The sequence below is a fragment of the Hevea brasiliensis genome, chromosome 9 (assembly GCF_030052815.1).
Source record: "Hevea brasiliensis isolate MT/VB/25A 57/8 chromosome 9, ASM3005281v1, whole genome shotgun sequence".
Taxonomy (NCBI): Eukaryota; Viridiplantae; Streptophyta; class Magnoliopsida; order Malpighiales; family Euphorbiaceae; genus Hevea; species Hevea brasiliensis.
In genome coordinates, this window is record NC_079501.1 from 82488107 (window position 1) to 82502498 (window position 14392).

General features: G+C 33.2%; 2 protein-coding genes across 4 annotated transcripts in view; one reads left to right on the forward strand and one right to left on the reverse strand.

Annotated features, from left to right (window-relative positions):
• The window catches only part of LOC110653441 (uncharacterized), a 35897-nt gene extending 22285 nt beyond the window's left edge, over nucleotides 1–13612 (reverse strand). The window contains exons 1-11 of one of the 2 annotated variants that reach the window (XM_058153831.1): nucleotides 13323–13612; nucleotides 11870–12179; nucleotides 11539–11779; nucleotides 11296–11388; nucleotides 11101–11191; nucleotides 10618–10684; nucleotides 10286–10329; nucleotides 8951–9121; nucleotides 8722–8820; nucleotides 6754–6822; nucleotides 5664–5802 (exon numbers count right to left, since the gene is read on the reverse strand). In XM_058153831.1, coding sequence (XP_058009814.1) covers nucleotides 5664–5802; nucleotides 6754–6822; nucleotides 8722–8820; nucleotides 8951–9121; nucleotides 10286–10329; nucleotides 10618–10684; nucleotides 11101–11191; nucleotides 11296–11388; nucleotides 11539–11779; nucleotides 11870–12004 — 1149 coding nt within the window. In that variant the 5' untranslated portion in view covers nucleotides 12005–12179; nucleotides 13323–13612. Of the gene's footprint in view, nucleotides 1–5663; nucleotides 5803–6753; nucleotides 6823–8721; nucleotides 8821–8950; nucleotides 9122–10285; nucleotides 10330–10617; nucleotides 10685–11100; nucleotides 11192–11295; nucleotides 11389–11538; nucleotides 11780–11869; nucleotides 12187–13322 lie in introns of both variants that reach the window. The other variant, XM_058153830.1, reaches the window with a different exon arrangement.
• Nucleotides 1799–2816, forward strand: LOC110653442 (uncharacterized). Of its 2 annotated transcripts, XM_058153833.1 has the most exons (3): nucleotides 1799–2250; nucleotides 2334–2452; nucleotides 2540–2816. In XM_058153833.1, the coding sequence occupies exons 1-3, from the start codon at nucleotides 1800–1802 to the stop codon at nucleotides 2561–2563; spliced, it is 594 nt and encodes a 197-aa protein (XP_058009816.1). In that variant the 5' UTR covers nucleotide 1799; the 3' UTR covers nucleotides 2564–2816. The 2 variants fall into 2 exon arrangements, with proteins under 2 accessions (XP_058009816.1, XP_058009815.1); XM_058153832.1 differs by having other exon boundaries at nucleotides 2334–2816.
• Nucleotides 13613–14392: the final 780 nt, after the last annotated feature.

Consider the following 14392-nt stretch of genomic DNA (forward strand, 5'->3'; position numbering starts at 1 on the left):
TGCAATGTTTTTCTTTTCCTTTTCTTTTTAGTATAAATTTGTGATTTTGACATATTGTTTATTATGAATATGTGAAAATATGTTGAGACTTGACCACTTGAGATGCTATTATACTAATATGCTAATTCAATTACTCTTATTAGCTTTAAGTTTTATTATTGGATTAAAAATGTTTTATGACTTTATTTTCTTATTGCTAATTGTTATTAGGTCTTCTTAGAAATTATTAGAAATATTATAATTGAGTTTGTGTTATCATAAATTATTAATTTCTATTATTATAATTGGATTATGATACTATAAATTGGTATGTATATTATTGTTGGCTTGTTGTTACTTGTTAAATTATTAATTTTCTTATCTTTTAATTTTATTTTTGCAAAGATGGAATCGGAAGCATCTACCGCTGCTAAAACTGACAATAGCAACAAAGATCCCGCATGGAAATATGTCCACTTGGTGAATCCAAACAATAGAAATGATGTTGCTTGTAACTTTTGTAGCAAAGTTACAAAAGGAGGGATATTTCGCGCTAAACAGCATTTAGTTGGAGGATTTCAAAATGCTACAATGTGTAAGAAGTGTCCAACACGTGTGTGAGGAGCTACAAGAGTATATGCAGCAAAAGGCTTCAGCAAAGACCTTAGATAAATTGCCTAATTATGAGGATGTTGAAATTCTTGGAGATGACGAAGATGAAGATGATGTTGGGACAATTCTTAGAGGCTCAAAAGGAAATAGTAAGGTTCAAAAGAAGGCAAGGACAAAGGGTCCAATAGATTTATATTTTGCCAAAAGTGCTGCAAAGGCGGTGCAAGATAGAAAAAATTCAAAGCTGAAGCAAACCACTATTAATGAGGCATGTAAAAAGGAATTGCGAAAAAAAGCATGTAAGGATATAGCTCGATGGATGTATGATGCGGCAATTCTTTTTAACGCCGTCAATTATCCAAGTTTTCAAGTTATGGTGGAGTCTATTGGACAATTTGGAATTGGTATGAAAGCACCTAGTTTTCATGAGATGCAGGTTCCCTTATTGAATGAAGAAGTTGCTAAGGTGAAGAATTCATTAAAGTCCTATGAAGAAGAATGGGCAAAGTATGGTTGTTCTATAATGGCAGATGGTTGGACTGATAAGAAACAAAGGACTTTGATTAATTTCTTAGTGAATTCTTCAAAGGGAACTGTTTTCATGGAATCTATTGATGCTTCAGAGTACTCAAAAACTGGTGATAAGATGTATGACCTGCTTAATAGATTTGTAGGGCGTGTTGGAGAGGCTAATGTGGTTCAAGTTGTAATAGATAATGCTAGCAATTTTGTGCTTGCAAGTAATTAAGAGTTTTTATTCTTACTATTATTAGATAGTTTAATTTAATTGTAAGTAAATAATGTATTTAATATTTATGCTACTTGCTACCATATTTGTTTTGTTTTTAGGGAAGTTGTTAGAAACAAAGTGCCCTCATTTGTATTGGACTCCTTGTGCTGCTCATTGCCTAGATTTGATGCTAGAAGATATTGGAAAAATTCCCAAAATTCATAACACAATTAAAAGGACAGTGACATTGAATGCATATATTTACATTCGTCCGGGTGTGGTGAACATGTTGCGGCACTTTACTGGTGAAAGAGAGCTAATTAGGCCAGCTGTCACAAGATTTGCAACTGCTTTTCTCACCCTTCAACGTATACATAAGCACAACGCGAATTTAAGAAAGTTGTTTACCTCAGAGAAATGGACCAAAAGTAAGTGGGCAAAAGAACTTTCTGGTAAAAAAGTATACGGTATTGTCATGATGCCTACTTTTTGGACTAATATTGTTTATATCTTAAAGATATTTGGTCCATTAGTTCGTGTGCTTAGATTAGTTAATGGTGAGAAAATGCCTGCAATGGGATATATTTATGAGGCGATGGATAGGGCTAAAGAAGCAATTGCAAAGTCATTTGATGAAAATGAAGAAAAATACAGGACAATTTTTGAGATTATTGATAAACGATGGGAAAGCCAACTCCATCGACCTTTGCACGCAGCTGGATATTATTTGAATCCTGAATTTTTTTATTCAAATGAGAAAATTAATGAAGATGTTGAGGTTGTTACCAGTTTATACCAAGTTGTAGCAAGGTTGATTCCAAGCAAAGAAGAGCAAGACAAAATAATGGCACAATTACCTTTTTATCAAAATGCTGAAGGTATCTTTGGGATGGATATGGCAATTAGGAATCGAAAGAAAGTATCTCTAGGTAATATAATTTTATCCATAAGCATGTAATCTCATATTGCAATATTTTTGAATAATAATTAATATGCATTATTTTTTCATTAGCTACATGGTGGCTAACTTATGGAGCAACAACTCCAAATTTGAGAAATTTTGCTGTTAAAGTGCTTAGCCTCACTTGTAGTGCATCTGGTTGTGAGCGTAATTGGAGCATCTCTGAGCATGTAAGTGACAAAACATCTCCCTTTAGAATTATACCTTTCATTTGTTCTTTCAAAAATTATACTTATTAAAATTGTTATATTTTGCAGATTCACAGTAAAAAAAAGAAATAAACTAGCTCAAAATCGCTTGAATGATTTGGTGTTTGTCAAGTACAATCGGTCATTAAAGCATAGATATGATGCACGTGACCGCATTAACCCCATCTCATTGAAAGACATTGATTATAGTAATGAATGGCTAATGGGTCAAATGGAGGAAGAGATGGATAGAGATGAACTTGTTTTTGAAGATGATGATTTGACATGGAATGTGGTTGCTGCAGCTACTGGAGCTGAAGAGAATGCCTACAACACTAGATTAAGTAAAGGGAAAAATGTTGTATCTACATCACAACAAAAAAGAAAAGCATCACCCACTCGTACTTCTTCACTTCTTGAAGACGAGGAAGAAAATGATGATGATGAAGATGTTAATTTGGAAGATGAGTATGAGCAGGATAATGAAGATGATGAAGAAGATGAAGAGGATTTTGATATTTCTATTGATGTGGATTGAACATTTAGTAGTTTACTAGTTTATTAAACTTTAATTTTTAGTAGTTTATTTTTATCTCTTTTGGATTATAAACTAATTATTACTTGCATGTTTGTTAGTTATTATTATATAGTTTTATGTTACTTGAGGTGTGATAGCATAATTATAATTTTTTTTTATTTTTAATATATATTTTTTATTTTTGCGCCTTGGCTCTCTCGGGCGAGCGCCTGCGCCTTGTGCCTAGGCTCCGAGACACCTTGGCGCCTTGGTGCGCCTTGAGCCTTTGATAACTATGCGTTGATGACATTATCATTACTGAAAGTGACTGCTGGCATTTCATCACTTAAGTCATTTCTTCAAACTCAATTTCAAGCAAAAGATTTGAGTTTGTTGAAATATTTTTTTGGCATTAAAGTTTCAAGATGTAAGAAAGGCATTTTCTCGTCTCAAATGAAGTATGTCCTTAATTTATTGGTAGAGATAGAAAAATTAGGTGCTAAACCATGTAGTGCACCAATGACTCCTCACATTCAGCTTACAGCAGGAGATGGTGAGCTATTTGATGATCCTGAGAGGTATAGGAGATTGATTGGAAAACTGAATTATCTGACAGTGACTCGTCCAAATATTGCTTACTCTGTTAGTGTTGTGAGTTAGTTTATGTCTTCCCCTACTATTACTCATTGAGAAGCTTAGGGACAGATATTGTGCTATTTGAAAAGTGCTCCGGGTCGTGGTCTTTTGTATAGCAATAATGGGCATTTAAATGTTGAGTGCTTTTCATATGCAGATTGGGCAAGATCAAAGATTGACAGGAGATCAACAACAAAGTATTGTGTTTTTGTTGGAGGAAACTTAGTGTCGTGGAGTAGTAAGAAACAGAGTGTAGTTTCTCATTCAAGTGCTGAATCAGAATATCGGGCTATGGCACAATCAGTATGTGAAGTTATGCGGGTGCTTCAATTACTAGATAAGGTTGGTCTTAAGGTTCCATTACTTGCAAAATTGTGGTGTGATAATTAAGCAGCTTTCCATATTGCTTCTAATCCTGTGTATCATGAACAAACTAAACATATCGAGATTGACTGTCACTTTGTTCGAGAGAAGATTTAACAGAAGGTCGTCTCAATAGGGCATGTCAAAACAGGAGAGTAATTGAGAGATATTTTTACAAAAGCTCTAAATGAAGCTCGAGTTGACTATATTTGTAGCAAGTTGGGCATGATTAACATCTTTGCTCCAACTTGAGGGAGAGTGCTATGGAATGTCAACTTTGTATATTTATTTGTATCCCTAACTTATAACATTGCAGATATGTATTTGCTTAATTATAGGATTACTTTTTTTTTTTTGTTAGGATCACAATTGTATAAATATGTTGTAATCCTTCTTTGAGAAATATGAGAAAATATTAGAGTTTGTTTAGTAATTTTCTTATTTTGGGATTCCAAATCGTACTAATAGTAGGAATAACAATTCTCCCATAAACATTTATGTCCTCTAGGTATCTTGGTAGAATTTATTATTGAGAATTAATAGAAATTTGAGAATTGTTTCTCATCCCCTTTAACGGTATGTTTGAGGGGAAGATTTTGGAAGTAAGATATGGATTTTTGAAGTAGTGAGTTTGTTTCAGAGGAAAGTTTTTTAAAGGAGGTAAGGTTCTTTGGAGGTTTCAAACCTCTAAAAACCTCACTTTTTTAACCCATCAAATTGGTGGATTGAAGAAGTTTTGATAGCTTACCTTCCATCACCTTACCTTACCCTACTTTAAAAAACCTCCACAGTCCACACACTCAATTCAAGCATACTGTAAGTGTTCTATTGTGTTCTATACAGTGTTATTAAAGGTGCGCCTTGCGCGAAGGGCAGCTCCAATGAAGTCAGCCCACCAATTGCAAGAAGAACAAGAAGTAACACAATATTGGTTGAAATTGTAATGTGTACTGAGGCTTATGATGGTAATGGGCTAATGGTCGCAATGAATTGATGGTTATTGGCCTCATAGTTATTAGGCTAAACTTAATTTAGAGCTAATTTATTTTGTTAATGTTTTTCTACATGTTTTTTTTTATTCTATTTTTCATAAATTGAATATTAAATATAAATTATTTTTGTATTCAATAAATAATTATTCATAATAAAATTTATAGAATTCAATTTAAATTAGAGCTAATTTATTTTATTAATTTCTTTCTGCATGCAGTTTTTTTTATTCTAAATTTCATAAATTGAATATTAAATATAAATTATTTTTATATTCAATAAAAAATTATTCATAACAAATTTATAGAATTCAATTTAAATTATTGTAAGTTATGTTTTTTGCGTCTTGCCTCACTCGGGAGCACGCCTGCGCCTTGTGCTTTGCGCCTAGGCTCCAGGACTCCTTGTCGCCTTCGTGCACCTTGAACCTTTAATAACTATGGTTCTATATCAGTTTGTCAAACACTTTTTCTGATGCAGCATCATTCACTGTGATTTCAAAATCACACACATATTGGAGAAAGACATCAGCCACAAAATCCCATCACATGACACCTGCTATGTTGCATAATGGACAACATTTACAACCCTCGTGCATGCACATCTAACCCATCAACAAATTTACTCGAAAATAAGCACATATAGAACCTGTAATATGTAGATATCAAAAAAAAACCCAACACTCACTGTGCAAGTAGTCTGCTTTGGAGGCTTTCTTATCTCTTGTTGAATGTAATCATCATCAAGTTCAGACAGTTGCAGTGATGTCTGGCATTTGTAAGGGAAAACTTGAAATTTGCACAAATCCTCCCATTTCTGCTTCAAGCTGCAGAATCACATGCACAGAAACATAAGTATTTAGGCTAAGTTGAAATATGGCACAAGAAAACATTCCATAAGTAGTTACATTCATGTCATTATATGATTTGATTTATGAATAAAAAATCAATGACAATTTCATATCACCAAGTGGAGAATACTATCCCAATCAGCACTAAAGATCTTGGTATGGGAGTGACAATGACCTAATGTGACATTGTTGAGGAAACAAGGGTGTTAGTGGCAAGAAAGCAGATATTTCAACAGAGTTTTATCCTTGCATTATAGCTGAAGCTAGTTAGAGTTCTATCCTTGCAATATAGCTGAAGCTAGTTAATGTCGCATCCTTGAAGCATGAAAGCTGCCAGGTTAGACTATGCAGTATGCACTGGTATTTTAAATTGGAATTTAGACAGGAAAAGTTACGCTTGAATTTATAGCTGTGAAGACTGAATTTGGTACTTGCAGGATTTTCTGATCTGGTTGCTGTGAAAAAAGGAAAAAATAAAAAGGAATCTAAGCTTCATAGTTAGAAGTTCTTAGATATCACATCCAAGCGTCCCGTTGCCGTTAGCACCACACTTGGTGTTGAATTGCATCACAAAATCCCAAATTAACACAACCGTTGGAATAAAATTTAATGAAAAACATATTGCTTAAGCATTACAAGCATGGATATTTACAGGACTAAACCAGCCCTAAAAAGTTGAAAAATTGAAATATCAGACTCCTAGAACTAGTCTTAATATTTTGAGTATTTGGACTCCTACATGAAATTAGAAGGATTAATATTTTTCCTGTCTATCTCATCCCAGATGGTTTGCCTAATGAATTACTGCCTTTACGAGATGTCTAGTATAAAATTTTTTATATTTCTTGTGAAACTACATTCAAACAATATAAGTGGCAAATTATAAGATTTAAATGTCCATAGTAAAAGTTACGAAAAATTACTAACCCATTAGCAGCATTAGCATCAGAATAACTTCTTAAAGAAGGTGGTACTCGAAAGTCAATTCTCTGATATCTGCCAAGGAAAATAGCGGAGAGATAAGCAAAAAAGACAACATAGAATTTTATCACTTCAGTTTAAACAAGTAACAAAGAAAATAATCAATATACATTATCATGCACAAAGGGTGAACAAATTACAACCCACAGCAACATATTTTCAAATTGCCCATTCTCTCTCTCTCTCTCTCTCTCTCTCTCTCTCTCTCTTCATAACAATCTCTACATCAGCAACAATAAACAAGAAAAGCTACTAGGGAAAGTTACCCCTTTACAATATTATATCCATGCACAGATACCGACAACACAATGTTCATCCAAAGTTACAATAAATCAAAGTAAAACCCTAACATAATTTTTCATCCACCATAATGTTGGAAGCATCTTCATTTTAGATTGTTTAAGTTGATGAAAAAGAACAACTCTTCCCTTATGGCCTATGAGGATGATTAATCATGATGCTCACCCTTAATTAGCTTGCAAGACATGATCCCACACTTTGCACCAATTTATCAATATTTTCATAATATCGTGTGCAAAATGAAGGCAAACTTTCAATAAAATTGAAGAAAAATGTATATAAATTAAATTAGTGTTTGAGATATCAATTTATCAATAAAATAACATGTAATAAATGGATTATGTGAAATTAAGTCAATTTACTACATGTCTAAAAAGATTAATATTGGAAAATGGTGAGATCAAGCTTTAATTGAGCCACATGTCAACTTGATTAATGCACAGTTCAATTTTTGTTAGGACTGTCCGTTTACTTTATGCTTAATATTATATATATACTAAAACTCAATCCTCTACATTTTTCAGAGTTTTTTTTTTTGGCCTTTTTTTTAATTATTTTACATTTTTTTTTTAAATTGTTTACTCTTTTTCAAAAGAGTGCCAGTGCACTTAAGGGACCCTCCACAGCCTCACCACGCATCCCACCCCTCCCAAACCCTTTTCTTTTAGGTCCTCTTTTTTCATTTTTTTTCAATATTCTGTTAGTTTAACAATAACTATGACACTGTTTCTATAAGATTTTATTTTTTAAATTCTCAATGCTCTGGCACAGTGCCAGATGGTTTATTATCTTTTTTTTAAGGTTTATTATCTTTTTTTTAATGTTTTTACAATTTTTTAAAATTGAACTATAAAATAATTAAACAAATTTTTCGACCTACTTTTTTCAACAATATTTAAAATATACATTTTCAAAAAGCAATTTTTAGCCTCCCAACCTCAATAACAAACAGGAACTTCAATATATAAAATTAATAAATTTTACTTATTACTTTTCTAATATACAGTCTACTAATATTAGATGACTCATATTAATTACTCTAACTACAATTGATTAATGGTATATTTATTAATATTAATATACGTTAAATATGGACACAATAGAACACTAATAAATTAACTACTTTTTTAAAAAGGAAGTGGATTATAATTTGAGATGAATTAAAAAAAAAAAGTCTTACCTTTATAAAACAGGAGAAATAAAAGTTTTTATCTGTATTATTTTACTCTTATAATTAATTAATTAAATTTGTCAAATAAAATAATTATAACAAACCACAGCATCATGCAGGTAATTTCTCTTGTATATACTAATTGTATTTCCACTCTTCATTCTATAAGTTCTGTAAATTATAAACTGGAAAGTAATTTGGGAGTTTTAGCATGTCCTTCCAAGTTTGGTTATAATTGTAAAGTGGACTAAAAGTTTGGATTTTTTTTTTAATATTAACCGTTTCAACAATGATATAGTAGAAAATTTTGTAAATCCCAAATCCCTTGGCAGGAAAGAAAGTGAACCGGTGCATCATATGTGTAATTTAAAGCCAATGAATTATTCATACAAAAACAAATAGGAGAGGGAAATATTTAAGAAAATTTATGGTAGAGTTCTCACATGCGAGACTCAGGATCTTTGCGTGGATCATATCCTTTTCTGATCCAGAACCTGAGAAATGGTCCACCTGAAAAGTAGTATGCAACTGCAAGCAGGAGTCTGCAAGATCAACAAATAATATGTGATTAGATAGATAGGTCATTCCAAAATAAAGCTTATAGAAGCACATAAAAATATGCAAATCTAATAAAGAAGTTAACTATAGGAGAGCAATTTCTAGAAAGAACACCTTCTAAGTGTTTGATGGGTAAATTTCAAGTTTTTATCTAGTAAGCGGTCAGTCAGTGCATCCTTGGGCCATATAGGCCGCTCCTCAAACAGATCAGATACCGCCATCTGCCACCCCCACAGCTCTGTGCCTTGTACTATATTTGCCTTCCAATTTATTTCTTTAGGAATCTGTATGAAAGCTAAGTGCAACTGAATGAAAAGAACAAAACTTCATTGGACACATCTTGAGATTTTTCAACTAGTTTCCATGTTATGCAGTTCTGTAAACATTCTTTACAAAATTTTTTACTTTTATTTGCTACTAATGATACTAATGTAGTCCAGAACTCTCCACAGAACCACCTCTCAAGTCTCAAGACATTAAAATGATGGAGCACAGTTATATGGGTTCCATAGAAAAGAAATAACTGTTAACAGTAAAAAATTTTCTGGGATGGAATTGTATTTCCACAACATCCTTCACCACTATCATCAGACACCACCTTTACATCATAAATTTATGAGGGCCTCATGTTGCATACCACTATTATCACTCAAAAAGCTCCACAAATATTCACCAGCCAACTAAATCAAATCTCGCATTGCCAATTTTGTTTAGTCCCTAAGCTTGATTTCATTCTCCTTCTCTAAAAAAAAGGATTTCCTTTCTGGAAAGCAAATTTTTGTGAACAAGCAAAAATGAGCAGCCAATCCAAAAAAAAAAGAGCAAGGTAACTAAACTAGCTGGACTTGCTTGCAACTGGATTCTCTGATTGAACTAAAAAATCATAGCTCTCAGAAGGTTACATTACATGTTAAAATCATAGATCATGTTAAAAATCAATAGGTTAAATTACATGCTACAAGAAACAGCTATTGCTCATATGCGTATGTTATTTGGTTCCCAACACAAATGGAATCTATATAACATTACTAAGGGATCTTGTAAATAATTCACCATCCATTCTTATGAAAAATTTTACATTAGCAGGATTTGATAAATGCTACAAAAAAAAAAAAAAAACCCTCAATTGTTCACTAAATAGGACTACACGTCAACAATAATTGATCAAAAAGTGCAGAAACTATTCTAAATAGGGTGGTGTTCCTTTTTGTATCAAAGACACTGCAACAAGTTCAATATTTTGTAGAACTTCTATTAGAAGTAATGAAAAATTGATCATTGAGGACCATAAGAGTACTTATACAGTATTTGATGCCAAGTGATCAACATAGAAAATACCTAAAGAAGATAGACTTTACTTATGAAACAAAAAGCATTCAGATAGAATAAAAAGGAGATATAACAGCAGTAAAAAGGAGATATAACAGCAGAAATGAAACAATCAGGATATCTTTAATGTTAAAATCAATAGCAAGGGCAGGCTCTAGGTTCATCTGCAAAAGAGACAGTAAGAAAGTTGTTAGTTTGAGCAGAATGTATCACTGGAAGAACAGCGAAGATCTACCAGAAAGAGAATGAAACATGTTAAGATTAATTTCAGAACAAGGTCTAAGTTATCTTAATTGAATTTTTTATGGGAGGACCAATATATTAACAAATTTTCCCTTGTGGTTATGAATCAATTAAGTTCAAATGCTGCACAATAATTAATAGCCCCCAAAATATACCAATAGTGGGTACCACTTTAACATACATTAATGTTAAATTGATTTAGCCAATACCTCAACATGGCTTTCTACAGCTTCTTCTTGTTTCTTTTTTGAACTTGCAGTGGCTGGTGGTTTCAAGCTGAGAAGCATAACAACTATTAAAATCAGTGCAAAGAATGAAACAGTCAAACTCAAAATTATCAAAAAAAAAAATCTAGCATCAGAAAGCTCCTGACCAAACAATCATATTGGTCCTTCCTAACCCCTTATATTCTACCGCCTACTTGGCAGGCTGAGTTTATGGATTATCATTCCATAAATTCACAAAGTCAGTTGTATTGGCATTTGTTTTAGTTGTTGTCTTGCGATGGTATATCTCAGTAAATTTTTCTCTCTCTTTAAATTCAAACTCTAATGATGCTTTGAAATTTTCATAATATAAAACGCAATCAAAGCATCCTATAAAAGTGTCACTGAAATTTCAATGACAAAATTAATGCAGGAAACTACAAAATATAAGCATGTACTAATGTATAAAAACCAAGAGCTTCTTACACTAAATTCACTGGCAAATCCTTGGTTGTGAAAAGTGGAGGCAATAATATCATCACATCCTCCTGATCCAAATCCATGAGACCAGCCTTTTCTGAAAAACAGAACAAACAAACAGTTAACTACTAACAAAACCATTTTTTCCTCTGTTTCCAATCTTATTCCAATGTTGGACAAAAGCAATACAAAAGCTTTTACCAAAATGTGGCTCCTCCATTTCTGTCCAATTCCTCTTTTTCCTGCGGGCCGTATCAGCATGAACTGCAACAACATGCTGGTAGTCCGCCATTCCTTCATAAAATTTCAAATGCAGAAGGGGGGAACCCAAAAACATGCGCACAAGATTCAATCTTTTATTACTTAGTTCATTGTTTGTCAAGAAGCACAAATAAACAATAGGAGAAAAAAAAAGAAAACGAAAGAGAAACAGTCTTTTCCAACCCTCAAAATGATAAGCCTCTGGAATCCGAGCAGCAATATCAACACAAAGCTCTTTTTCAACACGTGATTCAGCTTCTGATTTATTGGCAGAATTGGGTGAATCAAGGGAAGAATTTGACGTCTTCTTAGATATTTTCAATAGCAAATTGCTACAGCCACGAAGCTCCCCAGATGAAGGATGTGAATAGGGATCCTCGGGGCGGAAATAGAGATCCAACTTGTTCGATTGCGAGCTACGAGCCTGCAGATTCAACACTAAGTTATAAAACTAGATGACTCCCAGAGAGAGATATAGAGAGAGAAGGGTAATGGGTAGTGATAGGAGAAATACCTTAAGAATTGCTTGGGTGCCTCCGAGAGTTTGGACGGCGCGAGACATGGAAGAGGGATATCCAGGATAGTGCACCGCGAATGCCTCATTGCTGGGTATAATTCCTGACACTTTTCCATCTTTTACCACTCCCATGTTGTTGTTACGGTCGCATGCACTGTGAGAAGCCCGGTGAGCAACCTCGGAAGCCACCAGGGAAGGCCGTTACAATGAGGAGGAGGAGGAACTTAGCTCGGGTGTGTGTTGAACTGTTGATGAATTGAGGAAGAAGGTAGTGGCGTTCTGGAGGGAAGCTCACGACTGTAACAATCTGTCTTCTACCGCCAAGAGGTAAAGAACGAGGACAGATAGGGCTGAGTATTATGTTAAAATAGAATAATTGAATCTATAAAATTGAATACACTGAATTACACAATATTATAAATTGAGTCAAATTAAAATAAATAAAAAATTAAATAAAATTAAATAAAAATATTTTAATTCAATTTTATTCCATCTAATTGATTTGAGCTTTAAATGGGCTTCTCTTTTGGATCTGATTTCATTGAACTTGATTTTTACTTTTTTATCTGATTTTTACTCTATTTTTAGATTTAATTTCACATTAATTAATAAAATTAAACATATAATACACAAAATTTCTATAAAAATAAAATAATTTGAAAAAAAAATCATCAAAAAACAAATACAAAAGTCCATAACAATCCAAATACATAGCTAAAGACAACAATGCTCTCTTCAGGTTTAGTGGCCTGCCTCTCCTAAGATGCATGAATTATTTACATTCATCGTATAAGTTTACACCGCTAACCTACCACTTTGCCAGTGGATTAATGTGATACATAAACAAGAAACCTGCTAATAAAATTACATTCTAAATAGAGCATCAGGGTGGGTGAGTAGCAAAAAAATAATAATAAATAAATAATAAATTTCAAATCAACGAGATGTGAGAAATAGCCAACTAAATGCAACTTCATCTGTTTTGGCATAGTCAGCGAAGAGTCAAATCCCTCGCATGATGTGGACAACCTTATACTTGTATCATTGCACCATAAAATAATGAATGGTAGTATACTTTGAATCAGAGTCTCACACTTGCATCTTCTTATAGGAAGTTGAGCTATAATAGCTTGGTCTCTTCTTTGATATCTAAACACACAATTTTTAGCACATTTTGCAACCACGATTATTGATGCACTTTTGAAGAAGCTGTATTAATCTTTTTTAAGTAATATGCCATTATTCATTTTCAGTTACATTAGTATCAGTCCTAACTTTAATATGGATATCAGTCCTAACCCCATATGTCAATACCCAGTCATCAAGGCAATCCAAGACACTAAATTTCTGTGACCCATACAATCGAACAGTTTACGAGCAATAAGAAGTTCATTGCATTTTGCATAAAAATTTATCAAGGAATTTATCAGAGGGAAGAGTTGAACTTAACGTGGATTGGAGAAGGAGAAGGAGAGCGAGAGACGCACTCCAAGCCGGCGGTAGTTAGAAGAACGATTCGAGAGAGAAAAGTGGAGAGGACTGAGTAATTGTTTGATTGAGCAGCACTGCCACTGTAGGTTAATAAACACCGATGATGTCGTGATGAGGAATGATCTTGGAAGAGGAGCGTGAAGACTAACTGAAGAGAGGATTGACAATGAGAATCGATGACCAGACCAAAACGCAGTGAGTGGAGGAGGGGGAGAATGGTGTGGCGCCTGGTCTGGAGAAAATTTATTAAATTAACCCTAACTCCAAAGGCCAAAATGTAGAGTTTTGATGAATTTCAGTTCAGTTTGGTTTAACCGAACTTTTTGACTATCAAAATCGAACCGAATCGAAATAGTTAAAATTTCATAAAAAAAACTAAATCAAAATTAACCACTCCCAAAATCGAATCAAATTACCGAAATAGAGCGGCTTGTTTCGGTTAATTCGATTTGAACCGAATAGTGCTCGGCCCTAAGGACAGAGAGAGAGAGAGAAAGGCCAAATATGTAATTTTATTTATTTATTTATTTAGGCTATAATGAAAAGGGTGAATTACAATTTGATTCATGTATATTGACATTATTTTTTAGTCAACCCCTCTTTTTTAAAAAAATTAATTGATCCCTAAATTTGTTTCGTTAACTAATAAATTTGTTCATTTAAAATTCACAAATTGCTGTTAGTGCGCAGTGAAAAGGTCTCACCACTCTTTTAGGGTGAATCTGTGTGCATATATATATATATGGGAGATTTATAATTTAATCTTTGCATATTGCCATTATTTATAAGTTTAATCTCTACATTTTCAAAAATTCACTACATTTTCAAAAATTTATTAAAATATTTCTATTTTTTGTCAATATTAACTAAAAAGTCCCTCCATCCATTTTCAACTCAGCTTGCCATTAAAATCTTGGTAAGAGGAGAGAAGTTTTAAAACCCCAAATTGGCATCCCTCATTCTATATACATATAACAAAGTCCCTCCCCTAATCTCCAAGGCTCACCATTGTTTTATTTACGGTTCTAC